The sequence below is a fragment of the Apteryx rowi genome, unplaced genomic scaffold, assembly GCF_003343035.1.
Source record: "Apteryx rowi isolate R43461 unplaced genomic scaffold, aptRow1 scaffold_4, whole genome shotgun sequence".
Lineage (NCBI taxonomy): Eukaryota > Metazoa > Chordata > Aves > Apterygiformes > Apterygidae > Apteryx > Apteryx rowi.
The window spans coordinates 241,597-266,854 of record NW_020450529.1 but is presented as its reverse complement, the minus strand read 5'-3'; the positions used below and the strand labels follow the sequence as shown (position 1 = coordinate 266,854).

Genomic DNA, 25,258 nt, shown 5'->3' with positions numbered 1-25,258 from the left:
CGGAAAGTTAAACGCAGGTCCACAAAGTCAGTAAGTCACACGTTCTTACCTGTATTGTGCTGGTCGTTAATAAGCTAGGTTATTACAGAGCAGTTGATTGAGACCTAAAGGATGGTAGCTGAGAACCATTATATGGTGCATTTTTTGCAGTGTGGCAACAGTTTTGTGGATATTAAAAGAAGTTTGTATATTCAACAGTAGGCTGCACAGGTTTGAGGAAGAAAAAACAGCTACTGAAAGTTACAATATATAAACAGAAGTCTTCTCTAGTTCCGGAAGTCCTTAAGCTGTAGCCTGTCAGGGACTGCAAGAAGGCCGAGGTGTTCCTGGCCATGTATGTACTGTGCTCTTAGCTGTTGTCTGAAACAGCGTATTGGGCTGGATGGACCATATGGCTGATGCTCTTATTAAAGGAAGTCAAAACAAAGAAAACCCAAACATTTTGGCAACAAAGATATAGTTTAAAAAGGGTAAAATTAAAAAATAATGCAAACAGGTATCAGGTTGTGAAAACTTAAGACAGAGAAAGAACTATTAGTAATTTAATGGAAGAAGAAACAGGTTGAAACATGGAATAAAAGAGGAAAGAGCTGCAACTCCTCTCCCTGCAAAAACAACATGGTTACACACATTTTTTTTTCCACCTTACTTTTGTTGTCTTCTTTTGTAGTAACTTCATATCTTGATGCAAATTAGATTTTTGGAATCTATTGGCAAGGTTTTTACTTTTTCACTGATTTAAGTTGCTGTAGAAATATAAAAAGCACCTTAATTTAATGCATTATTTGGCATGACATGAACAAATGTCTGTTTCTGTTTGTAATGAACCATACAGCTCTGTCAAATATGAAGAATACATCTGCTCAAGAAAAATTTGCCTGACTTCTTGCATGCATTCATGGCACAGGGTAGACAAGTGCTCCGAAATGTTTCCCTCACAAATTTGGTCAATGCACATTCATCTTGATTAGTTATACCCTTTGGAGCTCCCAGTTCTTGTTTCTTTCCTGGAGACTTTATTGGTTGTTAACAGAGTGAGTGCTCTGTTATGTGGACACAATCTCATTTGGCAGAGGATCAACCTTTTCACACTGGGTGTCAAGAAATAAACTCCACAGTCAGCACCTAAATTAAGTTACCTTCTTTTCCATGAAAGAATAACCATGGTTCTCCTAGAGAAAATGGTCACTTCAATGTATGTTTGTCTTGCTGTTTGGCTCTCATTTCTGCTTAAAAGTGAAGCTTTTCTAAACTGTAGAAGTTCTAATAGCAGCAACAAAAAATAAAGTTAACCACCTTCTCTATATAAACAAGTGCGTTTCATCTCGACCACATTATATATAAAATGGAGGTTGTAGTTACTGTTTTGAATACAGAGTCCATGTTCATTTTCCCTGTTACATGTATGGAAAGGGATAAACACCCAATGCAACACTTTAATTTCAAACTGGGGTGGGGGTGGGTAGAAAGGGGCTGCCAGAGATTAGTAAACATCAAGTATTATTTATTAAGAACTATCTCCTCAACTAAGTTTAAGGGGAAAAACAGAAGGCTAAAAAAGATGAATGAAAACCTTCAGGAAAAAATCCTTCTCAACTTGTTCATACAAGTAGCTCCCTGGTATTAGTAGGGTTCAGGGGATTTATCTTCTTGTATTAGAGCTAGTTAAATCACTAATAAAATAGTGAAGGGAAAATACTGTTTCTCCTTGAAAGATAGTAAATTATGTATTTGGCTTGGACACCGAATGTTCAAGAAGAAATGAAATGAACTTCAAAATAAAAATCAAGAATGCATTTATATTTGTAATTCACTTTAATAGTATAAACCTCATTTAGGTAGTAGTATTAAGCCACAACAATATAATGCCACATTTAAACAGCATTTAATAAAATGCATAAGCTAAATCATGCACTGCAATACTCTATATACAAACACAACAATGCAAATTCCTCTTCATGACTGAAGACACTGATTAGATATAAAATTCAGATTAAAAAAAAGAACATGCTATTATTTTTAAATGCACTCACACATACAATGCTGATTTCACAAAAGAAGCTGTGAGAAATGAATAACTTCTGTGAGGTTTTAAACCTGAAATTAAAATACAATTACATAAACAATAGTTTTCTAAATGATGATGAACAGAGACTTCCAGAAAATACCCCGAGGAATTAAGGTTGATAATTCCTTTTATAAAAAATGGGATATTTTTGCAGGAGCTCAAAACTTTCTGGTATGCCAAATACATACAACACTCACACAATGTGCAGTTTTTCAGTTATAGAACTGTTTGAACACTGGCTTACAATGTATTTTGGAGTACAGAGGAATTATAAAAAATATTCCCACATATTGCATATATATTTTATCATACATGGAATTAAAGTTATGCAAGTAATATGTTTTCTTCCTAAAGAATAGCCATTTTATTTGAATTTTATTCAGTCCTACTTTTAACCCACGATCATCAAAAACATTTTAAAATGGGCCTGTACCTGCTTCATTTATCTAAGAACATTTAAAAAAGTACAAGAAACCAATTATTCACAGGTGTTAGATACCTGACAATAGACATGGTTCTTAGACTTTATCTTTCTGTGATCAAATAGAGTTGATTTCACATTCCACATTTGCTGTAGAATATTACAACATACCCTTTATTCCCACTTGTATTGTGAAGCACAAAACGCACTCAAATATAAATAATTCAAATGTGTATATAAACAAGTTCACAATCTCAAAATATGTTCATTTTCTAAATTCACAGTTGAATTTTTAAATAGATTCTATGACCTCTACCCCAGTTCATTTCTCAATCTTAAAAAATGTTACTGCAGTACAATAACATTATAAGACATTTGGGTTTCCACTCTGCTTTTAACAAATATTATTCAAACAGTATTGATTGTCACTGACACCAATGAAGGACTGTTCTGTTCCAGGAATTCCTGCCCTTAATTTAAACAAGGGTTTCCTGCTGAAGACCTCAGAAATAAGGCTTGAAATTTTAAAGATGGGTGTTTTACAGGTTCTATATTTAAAACAAAAGCTTACAAATGCTTACTAAACAATATTGCAAGAAACAGAGAACGTTCTTAGCATTCTTCATAGCAAAGACTTTACAACCAAAGGGTCTATCTCTGTAAGAGACTTCTGCTTCTCCTTTAAGCATGCAAGAAGCTGACATTATTTTAATTGGTGTCTGCTCATCTGCTTAAACATACACAAGTCTTTGCCACATTGAGTCCAACAGGTGGAAATAAATGCTCAGAAAACACCATATCACCTTCTTAATGTGACAGAAACAGACATGCTGAACTACTCCCATAAAATACTTTTTTCCTGAGGTTATTATTACTACTTTTACAGAAGGCTTCCCTATGTAACTCCAAGTGGTCAGAAGGGAAAAGGAACAAGAACTGCTTATATTTTGATAATTTAAATGTTGAATACTCCCTATGTATAAATTTGTCTTACTGCAAGTCTGATTTTATGAATGCTCCATGTGCCTAGCTCCCACTGTGAATAAAGGAAGCTTCACGCACAGACTGCAGTTTCAGGAAAGGAGAAAATGTGAAAATGGATGTTATCCTTACAACTAAACAAACTAACCAGCTTTGTTTTCTTTAAGCTACAGAATAGAGAGAATAACTTTGGAAAATGAATCCTACTGGCAAGTTTTCAAGTTGATGAGAAAGGAAAAACATAATTTAGGAAATAAAAACTAGACTTGGAAAAAAGATGGGAAGAGGATGAAGCCTTAATAATATTAGAAATAGGTATCAGTGGCTCAGATGTTTCATCAAAATCAAAAACTAAATTTGGAAAAAGAATAAAGTCTTTTCAGATGGGAGAAAATTCAGATGTTTGAACTAAAGAATAAATGAAACTTGAATCAGGTAGATATACAATTGAAATGCACTGTGAAAATTCTAAGAAAGTCTTGATGCTCATAACAAATTAAACTATTTATGAAGATCATCTTCTTATTTAACTACCACTAGCAGGAATGTAATTGTTTCATTAAACAGAGGACATAGTTTAATTAACAGCCTGGTTTCACGTTATTGTTATGGTAATATGACTAGTGATTTTTAAAATGGCATCCATTGCATTCTGTTCTGTGTGCTACAGTTCAACAATACAGAGCAATTTGTTCTTCTAATTAGCCACTGCTGAAGACTTAAAACAATCCACTTACCAAGTTTCACTGTGAAATAAAACTTTACAAAAAACTTATCTAAGGCGGCTGGAAGAGAATGAGTGTATATTGAGAATGTGGAAGTAATATTCTATTTATGAATGTGGACTGTATTAAATTTATTTATTTAACATTGGCATTATAGGTTCTGTTAGCTCTTCACTGGTTGACTTCTACAGATCAAATGAGAAAAGGTAAAGGGAATAATCTAAAAGCCTCAAATGTCATGGAATATATTTGTCAGTACTGAACACAAAATACCAAATTCAAGATAGGTTTAGAAAAAGGTGCAAAGCTCTGAAGTTCACGGGGATGCACCTGTTAAGCAAGGACTTAATTTGGGCCAAGATATGAAAACTAGGAAGCTCTGGATTAGCAAATCAATGAAAAGCTTTAACATGTAGAACGGTATGAATACATGGCTACATATCTGTACATATATACATACACTACACACTTTCTATACACTGTACATAATATATTTAGACAGATATAAACACATATACATTCATACACACATACATACAACTATGTACATATGCATTAGCTGCTTGAGTGAGTTCTAGTATTGAACATGCAGAAATGCACAGTGGTGGGAGGCACAAAATAAAGACATATAAAAATCTGTCAAAGCCTTTAAAAACAGGAGAGGAAGAAAGACATGATTTTAATAATAAGCTATTTTCAAAGCATTTCTGTAACTCACAGGATAAAACATGCTATGGGAGCTATGAAACATTATGACAGCATTATCCATGATAAACTTAGCATGACTTCACAACAAAAAGCTCGTAATAAGATAATTCTGGGGTTTGATGTTTTCCAAGACTAATATATTTAGACTTAGAGAATTTAAAATTTAAGGAGAATGTGACTTGCAACTTCAGTATAATTTTTTTTTTTGCACAAATTTCAGATTTAATGTTGATATCATTAACTGCAGCAGAAGTAGGATTGTATCATAATTTAATAAGAGGAATTATGGCATCTGTAGTCAAACACTAAGCCTGAACTTAAACCAAGGGAGTTTACTGTTAAAATGACCCAGCAACTTTAGAATTAAAAGGGGCAAAAAGTAATTGTTTTAATTTTGCTCCCTTTTGTCATGCCCTCTTGGTAACTTTCACATAAAGCTGTTTTTTTATCCTTTTTTTTGTCCATCCAGATCCAGTAGCTGCTGCTAATTTGTCCTTTCCCTGCCCCTTCACCTCCTCTGTAGAGCGAACGTGACCTCCTTTTGTTGAGTCTACTTGGATACTTCTGGGACAGCAGATGATGTGTGCTGCCAGAACCGCAGGTCCATACATATCAAAGCAAACCATCACAGCAGCTGTTCTGTTTATGGCAAGTGTGGCAAACTACTGGGACAGATAGGAGTCTACTTGTTGCTCTCCTCCCAGTATTTCTGCTCTTTTTTGGGGGTGAACAGGATGGGACACAAATCTACCCTGCTTCTGCTCTCTAAATAGTAAGTGAAAGAGAGGGGAAGGATTTCAAATAAAAGAGCAAAGAACATTAAAAAAAAAAAACCTCTTTTTTCTGGGGGATGTGATCCTGCAGGTATTTGCTGATGCACCTGGTCTTTCATCATTAAGCAGCATTCATATCACCAATAGCTGATTCCTTACATAATGTATAGGCATCCCAAAGAAACTACAGTCAGCAGCAGCTGCAGCCATAGTAACTACATGCTGTGGAACTGGACAGTGAAACTATCAGAGCTCACAGAGTCTAGTTTGTTAAAATGTTTGCTAGAAGTGTATGCTTGATCGACTTGCCACTTCTACTGCTCTCATCACCCAATTCAGACAGGGCCCCTCACTGCTGCTGTTTTTGCAGAAGGCTCCTTTGATCACTGCTTGTTTGGTGGTATCCTCACCCTGGTAAGTTCTTCTTTCTTGGCTAAACTCTACCCTGATACCATTGCCACTCATGTTACATGGTGCTTTTTAAAATTATCCTTTACTAATCAAATGACAGGTAATCAGGGAAGGATCCTAACTACCCTCTTCCTTTTTAGTGGGCAGGAGCATATACTGGCATATTTAGTGTCTTGCACAACATCATTCAGGAATCCTGTAAAAATTCTGAACAATGAAAACATTTAAGTGTTTTACAGTCACTGCCAAAGAAGAAATACGCTTAGAATAAGCCCTCAGGAGACTGGTTTGGCCTGGAAGCCTCAGCTACAACATTTTTCTCCCTATCACACCTCTGAATATGCCCTTTGCCGAAGGGTGCTATAAAGACAATGCAGAGGCCAACTGTTTTCAGGACAGGAATCTCCTTGAGTCAGTGCTACTCGCTGGAGGCCTTATGGCTGCTCTGTGGTCCCCATGTTTCAGAAATGATAGTGAAAACAGACTTTTACTAAGTGATACCAAGTAATAAACAGTGACCAACAATAGTTTTCTGCCTCAGAGCGCTCTGAAATCTAAAGCTCCTTAATGATCTAACATTTTGAGGCAGCTAAAATATGGGCTGGTATGTTCTCTTCTCAGGCTTTCTTAAAATTCTTGGAGTTGATTCTCTTTCCTCTCCTACCACTTTCACATGAGAATAGTTCCACCATCACCAAAAGCATTAGATCTAATTTACAACCAATGTAAATGAGCAGAAAAAACATGACTTTTGCATGTAGTCTTAGTTCTGTGTCTTATAAGTCGTATGTGAGTAAATTAAAGGAACTGTTTGCCTTTTTGCCCCAACACAAATGCAATAAAAAGCACTAGTACAGAGCTAACCCAAAATGTCCCTATACAGTTATCGATCATTATTCCTATGCATCTGCAAGATCCTAATCCAATTCCTTCTCAAAAGAGTTGGAAAACAAATGGATCATGCACTTCTATTTGCTCATTATCACCCCCTTCACGCCACAGTTTCAGCCAGTACAGAATTCTGACATTGGTCTGAATTATTACTGATGTACACATGCACTCAAGTTCAGATAGATCTAATCAGATGGTTTATCACTATTTTTCTACCAAGTTAAAATATTTTAATTTTAAGAGCAGCAGAAACAGGACCTAGAAAATGCTGGAGAGTATAAATTTTAGGCACTAAGTAGAGCTTCAGTAAGATGTCACTTTTCTTAGAATCACCCTCAGACTATGGTTCTTTGGCTCCTAGTTCTGTAAACACAAGTCTGGCCTTTATGAAAACAAGCCTTTTCCATACTTAAAACCAAAAAAATCTGTTTCAATAGTTTTGTTAAAATAAACAAAAAATAATCCTGTTCCATGCTCACAAGCAGAACTTTGCACTTGCAAAAAAAGAAATAAAGTGTAACTCATAAAAAGCAACTTAGTGAGATTAGTCTGTTACCGTTTTCCAGTCACTGGAGGTGGGGGAAACCTCATAAATGACATGAACTACATTAGTCATGTAGTATTTTTTGCAGTAATGATATCCACTTCTATTTAGTAACATAGGGGGATTACATGGATTCAGAATTTATGGTGCAGCCAAACTGCAAATTAGATAAATGGTGTGCAAAGATAGTTTAAAACTCACTTGAGCCTCAGCCATACTGTGTAGGCGATTCTACCTTCATTACGTTAGGATGGCCTGAAAGCCCGATCACCAGAAGTGGCTGAAAATAACGCCAAAGATCATCATAGGCCAAGAACAACTTGGTGAAGCCCATTTTCCTTAGTTATACCTTTTCCACTGCTATCATACCAACACTTAAACTGAGGGCAGAAAGAACCCCTACATCAGTTCTGTGCCTCTGGGACATCCATCTCTTATTAATGGTAGGTGGAGGAGAGGAAGAAAGATTTCTTTAAAACAGTTAAAATAGCTTCACTGCTAGATTGCACTTAAAATTTAGTGTAAAGGAGCCCTATTGCGTTGGAGAATATGGTTTATAATTTTAATATGACAGTGATTAAGTGATTTCTTTCAGTGTCCCTCAATAGCATGCCAAATCTTTGACTCAATTTTATGGCAGCCCTCAAGCAGCATGTGAGAAAGAAGTGTTATTATTCACATCTGTCTTATTATTTATAGCTTACATTCAAATACTCAAAACATTTCAGATTCTGAATGTTTCTTAAGCTGTGGGATCTACCATTTGCTGTCAAAATTTCTACAATCCAAACTGTTACTTTCTGAATCAAAATAGCACTGTTTTGCTATTGGCATGAGGACTAAATTAGCTTGGCTCTCACTAACGTAACCCAGAAATTCATGCTGAAGATGCTACACAGAGAGAGGCTTTATAGATGTCAGGTGGTAATACCGATCTATTAAATGCATTCATGACATTTAAAGAAATAAATCCTAGATATGGTTTGCCTTTGCGATACCTCATTTACAAAAAGTATCATTTTACCCTAGGTGAAATAATACTGAAGTCCAGGGAACAATTTGCAGAGTAAAGGACTAGCAGACACCTATCAGGGATATCATCACGTGGCCTTGTATTTGTAGGGAGCGCAGTTTGCTTGTTAACAGAGCTGCATGAAATTTACCTTTTTGATTTACAAATATAATGCATACATGTTAAGTTTTATTCCATGCAATCCCTCTGTCCTCCCCCAAAATCCAGTGGGCTTTGTTTCTCTTAATTATTTTCACAGGACAAGTAAGAAAAATTCAGGAAATTTTTTTTGCACAGGAACTGGGACCCTTTTACTTGAAAAGTTTAAGCCCAATGATGTTTGTCATGAAAAGCCTTCAGGTGTGTAATAAAATTTGGAAAAAAATGATTCCAATTACTAGTATATTTTGTGTTAAGGAATATTTCACTTCTCATTAACAACACTTACTTAGCTGCTTAAATAATTTTTTACAAAATAGTAAAAGCAAATTAACATAATCTTCTCACTTTTGCAATTAAAAATACCACAACAGTTCGATGTATACTATTTTTAGAACAACAACGATGTAACCCATGATGTCACTTTAGTTTTTAACAAAAATGGCCACAACTCTTTCCAACGTAGGTACTTCTTTGTTGTTAAAGCCACAATTAATTTTTAAGTTCTATACCCTTAAAACAGGGACTTTGCATCCGAGGTGCTGACACAATCACACAAGAAGTGACGCTGCAATACAACAGCTAGTACCACATTCTGCATTCCAGCTGACTTAACGTTCAGCGTGCAGGCCTTTTTTTCACATTAAAAATATAACAATTTCACTTGCTATAGCAAAAGCTCAGAGAAAAGAAAGTGCAACATCACAGATCTCTGCATTTATATTGGACTCTTTGTAACACCCTCTTGAGAACAGAAATTTCTGAATGCTATAACTATGGGGATGATAAAAAAATTTTTAATGCATCCAGAAGCTAAAATTACATAGCCTTCCATGTCACAATGAGTGTTACAAATGTGAGCCTCCTAATGAGAACGACATTACTACATTAGGAGCCTCATCAAAAGTTGCTTAAGGTCTTTTGGCTACAATTCAGACCTTTAAAAGACACAAACACCAACCTCATTGGTGCTTCTAAATCAATGTTAGTATCAGAAGTAAATCAAAAGTGCTGAATTTATCATTAGATTTTTGTCACGTAAAAATATACAAGTAGAAAATACCTCTGGCATAGAAATCATTAAAATAATTAATGTATCTAATAAGCCAAAATCTGATGAAGGTATAATTGTTGGGACTTAAAAGAAAAAAAAAGATTGTTTAAAACACTAATTTGAATATTAATAAATTATACTAAAATGAAAGCAATGCTAGCAGGTAATGGTCAGAACAAGAAAATGTGTTGATGGCTCACTACTCAAAACAATTTAAAAAGAAGTTCATTTTATAACTCCATGCTATATCAGTCATTATCTGCAATCATACGGGACTGAATATAAATCACAACTATACCTCAGTTTCAAACTGAGTCTTGGGAAGGTTGAGAGCTTTGCAAAAGGAGGAGTACTCAGTCCCCAGGAAAGGAAGGGGAGGGAAAGCTTTATAACATACTCTTGCTGACAGCTAGAGGTTCTAAACATTTTAGGTTTTAAATTGTAACTTTGGCTGGATGATAAGTACAGAGAGGAGGAGCATATTTGGAAATACACAAAGTGTACTCAAAGAGCATCACACAGCTCTACTTGAAAATGACTGTTCTTCCAACTAATGACTGATTTTCCCCACAATCGAAAGGCATCCTATCAGAATATTTGTCAGGACTGTGTAAACATCAGTGTCAGGCTGAGGAGAAACTTTAAGGAATCTGAATATTTCATTGTAACTGTGGCAAGAAACTCAAATTCTGTCTTCTAGTTTGGGTAATTTCTGTAGCATGTTACAGTCACTATGCTTATATCATGCTTTTAATCACAGCTGCACTAATTTAATATAGTGCCATATAATGTGGAAATCTGATTTAAGAATCCACATTATTTAATGCATAACATAAGAACAAGTGACTTTTTGCAGAATAAATGATTGTCTCCTGTAGCATTCTACATTTTCTCAGAAATCACTAGCATTTTTACTACGGACATACACAATTTTTTCATTTTCCCTACTCATAAGCAGGATGTTGATGACATTATCGCTTTGACAAGAAGTGCTTACAAAGTGCTAATATTATACCCTGGCAATTATTAGATATTAATTCCAAGGACATTTTTAAATATATACATATTGTTCTTTTTACTTTTAAAGTAATTTCATTACTAATCTCTGATATTATAAAACTCTATTTTTAACCACCGATAATTTCTAAATACAAAGCATGTTAAAAGTATGTTCAGTAATCTATAGCCTTTTGAATGAAAGGCATCAAAAATATTCCTTATGGCAGAAAAGGTCCTAATAGCAGGTCATTTAAAAGCTGCTTAAATTTTGTCAAAGTCAGCAGACAGATGAGAAGAAATCTGATAGGAAACTAAGTAACAAGTTGGAAATACCTGTACATACCAAACTGTTATTCTTTTAACTTCTCTCTCTTAATTGTATATTTTTGTGAAAATTACTTTGATCCATCAAATTGTATTGTTCCCACTATGCAGATGTGCCCGTTATTTGACCATTATATTCTGCTGTTTCCATTTTGAGAATGTAGGGGATTATGCTGTCAATTGGAACATTCCCAATGAGACCAGTAAAAAATAGTTCCTCAGTAATGCTAGAGCTCATCAGCCTAAGTGCTGGCAGGCGAACTAGAATCCGGGCTAGCCTGAAAAAAGAAGTTCAGTGGATTATAAATACATATAATACAAATTTAAAATACCATGTGGCTAAAGAATTGGATCTGCATTTATTATTATCATAACTCATGAAGGGGAGTAAAGAGGCAATTAAAGTTAATTTAGCTACTATGAAAAGAATGCTTACTTTTCTATCCTGCAAGTGAAATTAAAAGCCTCCATCTTTCTTAGTGGTTCTCCAGTGAAAAGGACATTAACATTATAATGTGTACGTACAAACATACAGTTCTCCTGCTCTGCTTCTGAAATTCCCAGCTCTGGAAGAACTTCATAGTTCAGGACCATGTTGAGACTAATAATATTCATACCAATGAATACATTTACACAATTTTAAGAGCAAAATTCTTAATTAGAACTTAAATCATGAACAGTATAATTCTCAGTTGCTTAGCAACTTAATGACAAACCAGATAGCAAAAGGGGACTGAGTATGTATAAAAGAAAATAAGGGAATCTGCTTCTAATGAGAAAAGGAATTTGGAAGGACCTGCTGTTATTCTTATATATTTCCAAATATTGTGTGTTTTTATGTATTAGAATGTTAACAGACATGCAATATAAAGAAATGATCATATTGCACTTCTGGGCTTTTAATGCATTTTAAATATAGAACAATTTTGGAAATATATCTGTTGTGTTTATATGGCAGATATACACCACAAATGCCAAAATAAATGAATTTCCTGAACTGGAGGCAAGTAATAGCAAACTTTAGGCAATGATGAACAGAGACCTCTGAAGAATGCTTGAATATCTATGGAAAAAGTAGGTAAGCTCTTTCTGCTAACATACTACCTTTCGTAAACATTAGGGGAAAATTGCAAAAAGATTCAAGCCATGCCACCATTTTTGTGAAAACATTAACACTTTTGCTTCAATCTCAATTTGTGTCAGCATTCAGCTGCTCAGAAATAATCAGATTTGTACTCTAAATTCATCTATGGGTGAGCATAGGGGAATAAACAATATCGATGAAAATCCAGAAGAGTGTTTGGGCTGGGACTCTGATTTTCTTCCTTGAATCATTATTAAGAACAGTAAGTATATAGAACAAATCCTGTATTTTTTTTTATGGTAGAAATTTTCTTGCTCTCTTGCACAAAGCCAGAATAATTAAATTGCATATGGAAGAAGAATGTGGTATCTGAGCATATTTCTGAAGCAGAGATTCCCATCTCCACTCCAGTATAAAGACTGGATAAGTGATCAAGTATTGATGCACCATATCTACCAGAGTGGCTGTAGATACATAACTGGGAATCCTGATGCCCCATCTCTTGACCCAGTGTTAACTTTATTTTTTCCCCTCCTTAAAAAAAGTTACACTACCCTCAACCCTTGTTTAAGTGTAAGAGATTGCATGCTTCTTCCACAAGGGGGTAACTTTCACAGGAAAAGAAATAAATTCTAGGATAGGTTACTAGAGAGTGCTTAGAATTTCCCTTGTGGCACTGAGAATCATTATGTTGAAGTTTAAAAATAAAATAATGAGTTTTGATGGAGGAGATTAGAAAAAAAGGATAATTATTTCTGGCAAATAATAAAAAAGAACAGATGAGAGCTGACCAAACAAATTAGATACTTTCAAAGGGAAATCCTTAGAAATAAAAAAAAAAAAAAAGGGGGGGGGAGCAGGAAGTGAGAATTTCTTATAAACAGAAGCTTAAGAGACTTGGTTACTGTTCCCCACATGTAATCCTTAGTTTTCAATGGTTTATAAACTGACAGTTTTAATAGCTTTCTACGTATGTAACTTGACAAACATTAAAAGGACTAAAGTCGCATTTTATTATCTCAGAACCTCTTTGACAACTCTAACTTGAAAAAGGAGGCATCATTTTAATTAAAAGAAAGATGTGTGAGGCAGTTATTCTTAAGACTTCTATTAAACTATGTCTGTCTGCTTTTCTAAACATGGAAATGAAACTCAAAGGAAAAAAAAGAACAAAGTACAGTTTAATTTAAATGGAAGAAGCTAAACTTCTTGTTTCTTGCTCTATTTAAATGAACCTGCTTGCTTTTATGAACAAGGTTCTAGTTCTTTTACCTCAACTGTCAAAAAAGAACAGATGTCAAAAAGGACATTTTCATGTCAGGATGCTGTTTTGTACTTTTGCCAGCTACGGCCCATAACATTATTTTGGGTACTATAGACAATAAATACCTATAAGTATCTTCTGGATAGGTTTTTTGTACATAGTCCTGCAATTCCATCTGTGCCTTCTCCTGGAATTTTTCTATTTGGGTTGAACTGGTCAGACCAGGGTGATCTAAAGAAACAAAACATTTCTGTTTGTCGATTGTTTCCCTATACATTGTGAAATATATGTAGTCACAAGATTCTCATGTTTATTTTCATTTAAATATTTATCTTATGTTATGATATTTAATACATTAGCTGCATAAAGGAAACCATTAAATCGAACATTTACTTCCTGGCTTCAGAATTAACATACTCACTTTTTTCTCAATAGCTGGCTGCATCCATAGGAAAGCAGGAAAAGATCAATCCTGTAGGTATACACCAGGCAGCAGGCAATGACGCTCCCAATTTATGTTTCTAACCCTGCTTATTTAAATTTTTCACTCTGTGATTTTGACTAACTATACAGATTGAGCAATCTCTAGGTTTCTTTCCCTTGACAGGTCAACTTTCTGACCTTCTCAAGTCTATTCCATGTTCTAACTCTAACTGACTCAGCTCCTCAAAGATAGTCACACAATCAGAAAAAAACCAGAAAATACCACGTATCTGACTATGCCAAAGTATCTTCATTGTTGTGTTCAAGGAGCTCTTCCCTTGAAAGGGCAGGGAGCTAGCCCAAGTTTGGAGAATTTCCCTCTCCGCAGACTAGAATAAAACTCATGTTAAACCTAAATCTAATGATACAATCTGCAAGAAATTTCCAAAAGCAAAGTTTCAGGACACCAAAATCTTCTAATTAAGTTTTATTATAAAAAGAAAATAATATATATGCAAAAAGAAACATTACAAAATATTCCTTTTCTTGATAATTTGTTAAAGTGGTAACATACTTGACTTAAAGTAAATAATTTACCTTTCTGAGTGAGAGCTTCCCTTTCATTCAATGTCAGCAGTTTTAAGGTAAACTTTCAGAGTTCTAGGAACATTTCTCCTCCCTCGCCCAAAAAGACTCTTGCCTCACATTTCTTTTATATCCTTACCTTATCACTGCAGAAAATCAAGTATCTTCTTTGAGTAAATCCTCATATTTCATAAACACTGCTGACCATATTTTAGTTAATCTGCTGTCATTTTTTAATAAATGGGAGGCAGCCTGTTTACATTTACTTTCTTAGATTTAGTGGAAGCTCCATATAAAATACAGTATATTTTCTGCTTGTCTTTCATCTTCTATCCGTCTTACAAGTCTTTTAAAAATACTAACATTGAAGCCAATTTCCTTTTGTCACTTTGAGAATATATTTTCTCTAATCTTTCTTGACATTTAATTCACTAACAGTGCTAATACATATCCCTGGTAACTGATTACTGATAGATTCTCAGCTGCTTAAGTAGGGAAGCTTAGCTAGGGAAGGAGAGGACTGAGAATCTAGTCTTCTAAAGTAGGTGTACAGAAAATAACTGATATAATCGAGCTATAGGTAGTCTGGACATGTTGCTCCAAAGTTATTTTTAAAATGCATACTGTTCATGATAAATCATTATGGAACAACCAGGTATTTGTATCAACAGCTTAACAGAACAGTCTGATCCCAGGATAGTAGTCTCTTTAAAAAACAAATGCTAGAAAATTAACATATGTAGCTCATTATTTAAAAAGATAGAGTTACTAAATTTCTTACCAGGGCTAAAGAGGACTATAGCTTTAAGGTATGCATATTCATATCCATCAATATCAAGCTTGGCCATGCTGTTACAGAACTCCTGAAGTTTCCAGATGTGTTCCATGACTTGCTTTATTCTGTCTCCAGAAAGCTTATCTAAAAAAAAGACATTGCTTACTTTTTAAGTGAGCTCAAGTACATCTGATATATTAATCAACATCCTTTCTTTTATAAAACAGGCCAAGCGACATTTTAAAGTATTTTGTGTCATTTGATTTCTTAAAACCACTTAAGAATACTATGAGGATGGCGGAATGATTAGGGGAGTGAAGATTTATAAGGCTGTCAGACACAGGGCTAGCAAACAGAATGTTAACTCTTCGGCATAATTTTGCCAGTACAGCATAATCTGCAACACCAATGTTATTCCAGTGATGCACTGTTCTGAACAGAGACTCTCAAATTATCATGAATTATTCTACAAATGGATAGTGTGATTTTGGGAATGAACAAAAGCACAAAACACATGCTATCATGCAATTTTAATATTAACTTCAATCAGCATTCAGTTAACTTCTACAGAAGTGAATGCTATAGCAGTAATGACAGTGCTACTTTTCCTATATTTGTACTTTTAGAAGTGAATTTTTCATTCACTGTGGTAAATAGTCTTTCCTTCTGAAAGGGAATATTCACTTAAATACATATAAACAGATTCTCCGATCTTTTGAAATATCTTTTTTTTTAATGTTGGCTTCATATTATTTCTCAAAATGTTGATTTAAAAATCTTTTTTTATTTTTGGGTAAGCTAAAATTAAGTATTATTAGCTGCTAAATGAGGAAGGGAGAGAATTCTAATTTGGTAAACATATCTTCCCCTCTCTGTGTATCTTTAGACTAGACAAAGAAAGAAAAAACTCTAGAGATTATGTTAAAACAAAACTCTGAATATATAACTACTACTATTTAACTTCAGAGATAAGTCAAATCACAAGGAATAAGACTTTTTTTTACTGAGAAAAACATTAAAATAATTTTATTCCATGCATGATCTCTAATGTTAATATTTCACGTTATTATAATTTGAATATTTTACCTCTGTCTGTACAGCTAATGGTGTATACAGTTGCTTAGACCTGTGTGCCTTAATCTGGACTTTTGACATAATTACTTTACATATTTTCTGAACTCACAATAAAAAACTCAACAGAAAAAAAAGAAAATAGACATTTTTTATAGAGACTTGAAACAAGAATGAAAGCATAATCTATGTTTCTAAAATACATAAACCGTGATCCTGATTTTTAGTTACTCAAGATGGACAAGATAGAAGTGATACAAGATTTTTATTTCTGTATTAAATGGGAAACGATGGTGCAGAAATACACAGGAAAAGTTAACTTGAATTCCAGACTTTCCAAATAGCCTGATCATTAATATGCTTCCTAGATAAAGTGCTCAAATTTCATCACTTTGTTTTGAATTTCAAAGTGCTAATACACAACATCACATTAGACCGTCACAGAACAGCTTTGAATAAAACCTTGAGAGAGAAGTATTTCATACTTGCAACTGCATTTCCGGAGCTTCCTTAGTCCTCCCTAATTTAAGAAAGGGGAAAGGAAATGACTGTTCTGTGAAATCTATCAGACCTGTGGTCTAACTTCTCTATAATCCCTGCAGAATTCTGGGCTATTTTGGATTGTCTGATTCCTATCTGCTGCATTCACATAGGTACAAAAAGCCTTGTCACAGCCTTTGTGTTTTATTGAAAGGCTCTTCGTGCTTGCACAGGAGTGTTTCCCAAGATAAATTACAATTTTACAAGGATGTGTCAAAAGAGGACTATCAACCATTAGCTGTGTCTATTGACTATTTCCTATAATCCTCTTGGAATAATACTGTATTTTCACATTTCTACAGTCACTCAAGTTTACGTAGATTTTAGTATGTTTTTACCTTAGTCCTTTTTTCCTAGGAGGAGAACTCTGGCTATCTGCACAAACTTGTAACTTGCCAGTTACATATAAATTTTGTTTGTTCTATTTCTGCAAGTGAAAACATGCTGTGCTTGCAGACTTAAAAGCTGCTAGTATTGTTTTTTCTCCTATTAAAAGTGGAATGTTATTCTCACCCTAATCAATCATCTTGATTTGGAGCATCATCAAAGTAAAAACAGAAACCAAAAACCACAACCATAACAGATTATCATCCATTCTAGATATAATTATCAACAGGCCAACACTGAATTAAAAAAACAAACAAAAAACCCCCAAAACAGTTAAATCTTCTTAAGGATATCAAGAAAATAGGTTGTATAATGCTTTGGATGAAACTTCAAAATACAGTTATCATTACTGTATTATATAGCAGTATCCAAAGCCATTAAACTCACAAGAATATTCCTGTTGTGGTACTCAGCAAATGATATAGTTTTACACTTTAAAGGGGAGAGGGAAGGTTTTGGAAGGAAAAAAAATAAAAATCAGGTGTGGTTTAGAAAAAAAAGGCATCATTATTCTAACAGGAAAAAGAAAATTTACATCTGGATAGGAAGAAAGCTCTGTGAGTGAACCCTGACTTTAGGATGCACTAGTCTTTCGATACATTGCTAGTCAGATGTAGATGATGGAGGAGGAAAATTTCTATCTTCTTAAGCCTTATCCCCATTTCTTCTGTGGACACTTCTGTCCCACTGAGAGATGTCTGTGAGGTCAGTGCAACAAAGTCCAAATACTGTCACCCATCAAAAAAATACCTTGTGAGAAATGTTATTTAAATTTCAGTTTCTCACCCTGCACCGTTGACAGGACAGACCATCTATAAGTGCCATACACTGAACACATACCTTCCTGTATGCTATTCTGGAGGTGGTTGACAATAGCTGCTAGGATGGTAGATAAACTCATCACCTGCGCACACTGTGCCAGGCCTAAGGTAAACAGCTCGTTCCAGCAGGCACGCACAAGGCTTGTATTACAGTCCTGCCTATAAGCAACACAAAATCAAACAGCTGTAGCTAGTGTTCATATCACATTGGTATTCCCCTACATTAAGTAGGGTAATTATAAAAATTAATAATAAGGATTGATGTATTCCAAACAACTTTACTAAAGGGCATATATTAGCATATTACAAGAATTACAAAGAACAAAAAGAAGTGATAGACTGATTACAGGAAACCATTTCAGGTTATCTGTTAAATGGTGCTCACCAGTTCTTTATCAAGATATATTTCTACAAATTAAATGCTTTTGATTCAGCTTTTATTTCTGTAACCACAGTAACACTAGATATTGTAATTATCCCCTCCTCTGCCACCTTTGATTTTGTTCTTTAAAAAGAATATTGCATAGCCTTCGCACATTTTAAAGAATTAAAAATTAAACAATTTAATTAATTAAAAATTCAAAACAATTGAAAAGCGTTCAGATCAGTACTTAAATTCAGTAGAAAACAAACTGTTCAACAGAAGAATGTCTGTTTACCCAAGTGCTTGAAATGCAGGTATGGACCTTGCCCAGTGCATAGAGAGGAAGAGTAGTCGTGATGCTGACTCACAGATATAGTGAACATTAAGGTACTCCGGCATTGGACTGGGCATTGTCAGCTGCAAAAAATAAAAGTACAGTACAGTACATATAATACAGGCATAAAAAAATGTTTACTATCAACCAAATAATGAGTAAAAACTTTCCAACTACTCTTATAATCTGTCATAGCAAACTGTGTGATAAGAAACTGTCAAAGTAAAACTTAAGTAAATAATTCATTACTACTGGCAAGGAATGCAAAATGGGGGTAAGAGATGAGAAATTAGAAATAATGTGGGTGCTCACATTTCCTTTTAAAATGTTTTATTCATTTAATAACAATTAAATCTGTAATTTCATTGCTTGTAGAGTGTTTTTAATGTCGGAATACTATAAGACTTCTCTTGCAACTTTTAAAAAGTAGTAAAATAAAATCTGAACTCTAAATATCTAAAATAGAAAAATCACACAATAGAAATCTACACTCAATAAAGCAGAATTAATGGAAATATGCAGGTTATGATAAAGGTTTGACTACATTAAGTATTACTTATCTCAGTAATGATTTTTGTATACCTTGAAACAATGCAATTTGATAACAGCAATATGAACACACTTCTTGTTTCTCCCACACTGTTCATCAACATGTATTTCTTCGTATTCACTTGAAGCAGCAGCATCTTTGAAATGTAAGACCTTCTACAGTGGCCTAACTGTAAGCATCTAAGGCGGCACTGGAACCTCTCCTTACATGAAGGAGCCTTTTAGATGAAAGTTTTACACTGTATGCATTTATAAATGAATTAAGCATGCATATCATACTATTTGATATGGAAAGCAATTATCAACAATGAAAGCAATGGAAAGTAAAATAAATTTTAAAGCAACCTCCTGTCTATGAAAGAGTCCTGTGAAATAGTACCTACACTTTTCAGATACAGCACACAAGAGTGAAAACTGTTTAGACACTTTGTAACAGTAGATGTTATACTAGATTATGTTCACAAAATTAAATATAACAATAAAGAAAACATAGTAAGCTCATTTTGGGTTATGTCTTGAAAATTACTTTGCTTAGCAAGATATTTCAGGAAGCACATACCTTAAATGTGACATGTGTATCTGTAAGCAGGGGTCCTTCCACTTCAATAATTGGTGTTGACTGATCTCTACTGATTACATGAATATTCCCTCCTCCTGTAGGATCCATCCCATCTGCCAAGTTCTGAGCTGCTGAGCCATCTGTGGTATTAAGTGCTTTAGCCAAAGTATCAAATGCTCTGCAGAAAAGAATAATAAACAATGAAAGAATGCTTCCTTACAACCTCAAAAGTTTCACAGTAGTAGTTAAATGAAACCCTGTAAAGCAATTCCACTGAAAAGTTAATGTACAGGAACTGCTTATGCTAAGACACAGAACTAGATTTTTCAGTACCATTTGGCCCCTTTCTACTGTTCCATATATGGCTGGTAAAAGACTTCCTCTGTAAGGGGGAAACTTTTCATTATCATCTTGCTTTAATTGTTCTCATTTATGCTAGTAAAGGGGTCTCTTGCACTTACCATCCACTGTCCCCTCCTTCTCATCTTGGAAATTCATAACAGATTAGGTGAGGATTATAGAGCAGGTGCATTCTGCAGAGCACACAGTCCCTGTCCTCAACATCCAGTTTGTGGGAACAGCAGAGGATAGTGTGATACCCTTAGAGACAACCTGCACAAATTGCCTTCCCCTCAACCTGGGATGTGACCAGACAGACACTCCTGATTTCACAGTATAGACAGAGCCTTAGAAACCTCCTGACAGGTACATAATAGAAACTGGTCCCTGGACTTCTCTATACTCAAACTGTACCTGGGCCATTGCAGAAATAAGGCAGTGTAAACTCCCTTCTTATGATAAACAGAGCTTAGATTTAGAGAAAAACTTTGTGCTCCTATTTCATACCAATGGACGGTATTATGGTATTTGATAAAGCTGTTTACTTGAGAAGGACTGGACAGTTTTGAAGCCAAATATTTTTCCTGTTTCACTATACTGCCAATTTGTGTTGTCCTTTAAAAAAGCCAATCTGGTCCAGCTTTAGAATACTACATTTATAACTAAATGTAACATGAAACAGCTCTTCACAACAAGAGGAGCGCAGGCTGAGAACAACCAAACCTGGATTTCTAAAGAACTGATGTTGTGTGTCAAAGTGGGGGCAATCTCTACTGTGTTGGTGGCACAGTACAAAATTGCTTCAATGAATGAGTGTAAGTGAACATAACAGAAAGTACAGCCTGCTACATAACCTGCAAATGTAAAGGCATACCGTGTAATCTCACTTGCGGATTGCTCTTCTTGTTGAATTTCAGAAGTATCTCCATTATTTAGTGACTCACTGAGATTAGCAAGAGATGTTACAACATTTGCTAGTGTTCCTAAAGCACCCTGGCTTGTCTCTGCCTAAAAAGGAAGAACTGGATTAGTGGATCAAAATTATAGGTTAAATATATTTTTCCTGTTTTTAATCTTTGTATTCTTTTTCCTCTATGTACTTTTCCCTTCCTCTTGGATATCTACAATACCACCAATGGCTCACATCTGTCTGAGGATGATCTCTAAACTCTACTGAAACCATCAGTCCTCGCCTCGATGACATTTTGTGCTGAGAACTAGCTATGGCTAAACTTATGTATGTATACACCCATGAAAAGAAATGATCCTGTTGATCAGATTATTATTGGCATTCTTACAGATCTTCAGACTTACCCCAACCTTATCTTCTCAAGACCAAGAATGATTTGTGTCTATGTACATAGCTAAAGTAATTTAGCAAAAAAATATAGGTTCAGAACTTAACTGAAAGAAATACTACCTTAGAGTCAGCAGCTAGGAGGACTGTACCATCATCCCTGATCAAAGGCTGCTGAATATTCACAAGCATTCCTGGATCAAGAAGACCTGCTGACCTGTTCAAAAGCATAACAGTTAATAATATTTTACAATTATCAAAAGAACGTGTAATAACCTATGTCAGAATAAAAGGTATTATCAATTTTCAAATTTACAATTTAATGAAGCTCAGAATTTATCCTTCAGGACTTAGTCTTTCTGAAACAGTTTCTGTAACACAAAGACAGGAAGACAGGAAATTCTGTCATCCAATATGTTTTCCTTTCCTGCACAAAAGCAGCAACAACTTCCCAAATAGATATTCCTATCATTTGCTTTTGACTCTGGTTTCTTCTGTCTTAAGGAAAATTATGTCTTCTCATGTCCTCATGAGTCACTTTAGAGCTCTAGTTATACATTAGACTTTGGAGAAAGCCATAACTGTGCATTCCAAATTAGACATGAACAACATGACATGACATGAATAGACATGAATAAAAGACATGAAAAAAAGACATGAATAAAAAAAGTACTGTAAGAAAAATAAGTTTTACATTATAAAACAGGCATAAACAGCTGTGTAATCAAAGTCTGCTTAAACTCTCTGCTGTCTTTACTTCTGCTACCTTTTGAGGGAGATAGCGGCAAGTCTTTGCAGTCAGTAAATTAACTATTATTTGTTACCTTTAAAACACTCCAGGTCTGAACAACCCAATGCAAATGAGTAATGAAGAAGCTCAGGGAATTTACAGTTTAGGGGACTGACACTGAGACTGTCAGCTACCACAGGCAGCTAATTATCATGCATTATGCAAACCTCAATCCTACATGAATAATAGTCATGCTTAATAAACGTAGTATCTTTTATGGGCCTGCAAGGAAGCTGTAGCTCAAGTAATTATCAATGAAGCAAATTTGTCAGACAGCAGTATTTTTTAAACAATTTGACTCACAAATGAAAAGACTGAAAACCAATTCTAGAAATCTCCAGCCCAGCCTTCAAAACTGCAGTGTCATTTGTTCAACAAAGTCAATATATATAAACTAGATACTGAGATATAGTATCTTTATGTGGTTATTAACTGTTCAAACACTAACTGGACCTACAATTTTCAAAACGTGATATTTAATCTAGAGTTCTATTTCATTCTATTTGGAAAAAGAGAAACCCTGCCTCTATTTATTGTAATATTCTTTAGTACTCATGCATTTCCACACCCACTGCCTATGGAGACAACAGAGAGCATGGGAACCATCTAGGAATATCTTTCATAAAAGGAAGCAGATCTACCTTTGCTGTTGTTGTAGAGACCAGTCTTTTGGGATCTGAACCAGCAGTCACACTACAGTCTCTTCTGCTACTATCTTTAGGAGGAGGAAGGCTGAGTCTGCTATTTGCAGATTTCATTTCAGAGAAGTGCTAACCTGAATGCATCACAAGGTAAGTCTACGTACTTTTTGCTTGCATATCACATATTTGCCCTGCCTGTGCTTTGACCTGGTTGGACATGAGTCAGCTCTGAACTGGGAACCACCTAGCTGTACTCAGGCATAAAAAATTTGATGAGCAGCAGAACATACTAGGTTGGTCTTGATAATGAAAATAAATGACTTGTGAATTGGAGCTGTTGTCTGGCCCATGGTTCGGAGCACAGGGATAAGGAATATAGGTGTACCTGCAAACCAATATGCAGAAGTACCCTTGAACAAGACTAGTTTTATACTGAGGTACTCACCGTGCCCCATCTTTATCTGCAACAAATGTTGGAGTTGCTATTAGAGGACTTCGTAGGTCTTTTCTGATATAGATTTTTTCAGTGGAAGCTGCACAGTTTGTTGGCTTTTCACGTTGCACATCAAAAGGTTTTCTTTCACTTTGAACCGCTACATAAAGATAGAAACACACAGATTTGAAAGGAAATAATTCAACCAAAAATTACAAAAAGAATGTAAAATTCTCACAGTAGGATTTCAGCTTGCACAACTGTGGTGATAGATCAGTTCAGTGCAAAACTGGAAATTAAATAGGAAGACTGCAGAAATACATGCTCCAGTTTTACTATGCCTATGACTAAGTACACTTTAACTAAGAAAGTAATAGATTGATCATTTGCTTTAAGTTTTGCTAAACCAGAGTCAAAGCCTGTTATTACACTGGTATTTAATAAAATGGAACATTCTGTAAGATGTATTTTCAAAATCTTTTTTTACAGGTAAACTGATATCTAAATGTTAGACTCAATCTTATCCTGGACGATTCAAAATATTACAAAGCCAGAGAAAGTCAAGATATGCAAGGTAGCTCCAGGACCATACTGTTATGCGAGAGATACAGCTTAATTCCCTGAGAGAGGAGTTTGTGCATGATGTGTAATTCACTCATTCATTCATTCATTCCAGCTAATACGGGGGCAGCATTCCAAAACCAACCTTTTCAGAATTAAAAATATCCCCACTTGAGAACTTGAAAAAAATAAGCTTAGTCTCCAACATGCCAAACAGGTGTGATAAATTTTTAAATAAAATTAGTAAGAAACAGTGCCTTTGTAATTTCAAATAGAGTGAAAAGTGTATCTTTATAATATTAGGATATTGTAATTGAACAGATTACAGAAAGACAGCTATCTGGAATCTAAGTCACTAAACTGCACAGAACTCCTGTACGGTTTGGCACACCATTTGACTGCCTCAATTTTTCACCTGAAAATGAGGATAATAAAACTAAGGAATAAAAGAATAAGAGGATAATACAAATAATTTTTAAATTGTTGTAAAAATATTAATTCTCACAATGCTTTGCAAATGTAAGGCATTATATAAATGCAGAGACTATTACTGTGCTATTCATTACACTAATTAATCATACAACAATTTGCAGCTCTAGAGGAGACCCAATCCATTATTATCCAAGAAACAAAAAATCAAATCCTACCGTACAGGCCTTCTGTATGTAATAGTAAGATATACGTATATGTTTCTCTCTATCCTCTTAACCAGCAAGGCTTATTTATTTCTTGGTTTTATTTTTGCTAAAACTGTTAGATCAAAGCAGCAGAATTTAGGGGATCAATAAGAAGGTATATGCACTTTCTTGGCTTGGTGGATACATAAGTATTAATTAGAAACCTGATCCAATGCCCAGTAAAGTCAGTTAGCATATATCATACTAATCTTCAGCTAAAAAAGGTTGAACTTCCGGAAATGCAGCAGTTTCTCCTGCACAAATGTCGCCCTTTATACTCAACACAGTATGTGGAAGCACAACAATCAGATCACTACAAGTCTGGAGATCCAAAGTGCAAACGCAACCAAGAACTCTATAGTTACAGCTTAAAGTTCTGCCTCCTTTGGAACTCAGTAGTATACATCTTGCCTAGATCGGAGTGGAAAAAGAAGAAAAGTATTTATTACTTCATCTTAGATTGTCCTTAAATTTATTGCACAACAACCAGGTAATAGGCTTCATGAAGTCCTGAACTGGAGAAGCAGAGGGTGCTCTAAATCAGAACCGAAATACACTGGAAGAGGTGTTTGGACCCTAATGCTGGAACTGTAGGAAGCACTGCATACAAAGATGAAAGTATATTGTTTAATATATGACAGTTTATACAATGCCTCTTATAATACAATTCTGCTCATAAATGATCAAATTAAAA

General features: G+C 34.8%; 1 protein-coding gene across 5 annotated transcripts in view; it reads right to left on the bottom strand.

The window, feature by feature from the left end:
• Nucleotides 1-1,779: 1,779 nt before the first annotated feature.
• Nucleotides 1,780-25,258, bottom strand: part of NR2C2 (nuclear receptor subfamily 2 group C member 2) — a 45,701-nt gene continuing 22,222 nt past the window's right edge. For all 5 annotated transcript variants that reach the window (XM_026074752.1, XM_026074756.1, XM_026074757.1 and 2 more), the window contains 9 exons: nucleotides 23,339-23,486; nucleotides 21,586-21,679; nucleotides 21,040-21,173; nucleotides 19,827-20,004; nucleotides 18,680-18,801; nucleotides 18,040-18,179; nucleotides 15,208-15,345; nucleotides 13,544-13,649; nucleotides 1,780-11,348 (listed from right to left, as the gene is read on the bottom strand). In XM_026074752.1, the coding sequence (XP_025930537.1) occupies nucleotides 11,174-11,348; nucleotides 13,544-13,649; nucleotides 15,208-15,345; nucleotides 18,040-18,179; nucleotides 18,680-18,801; nucleotides 19,827-20,004; nucleotides 21,040-21,173; nucleotides 21,586-21,679; nucleotides 23,339-23,486 (1,235 nt within the window). In that variant the 3' untranslated portion in view covers nucleotides 1,780-11,173. The remainder of the gene's footprint in view (nucleotides 11,349-13,543; nucleotides 13,650-15,207; nucleotides 15,346-18,039; nucleotides 18,180-18,679; nucleotides 18,802-19,826; nucleotides 20,005-21,039; nucleotides 21,174-21,585; nucleotides 21,680-23,338; nucleotides 23,487-25,258) is intronic.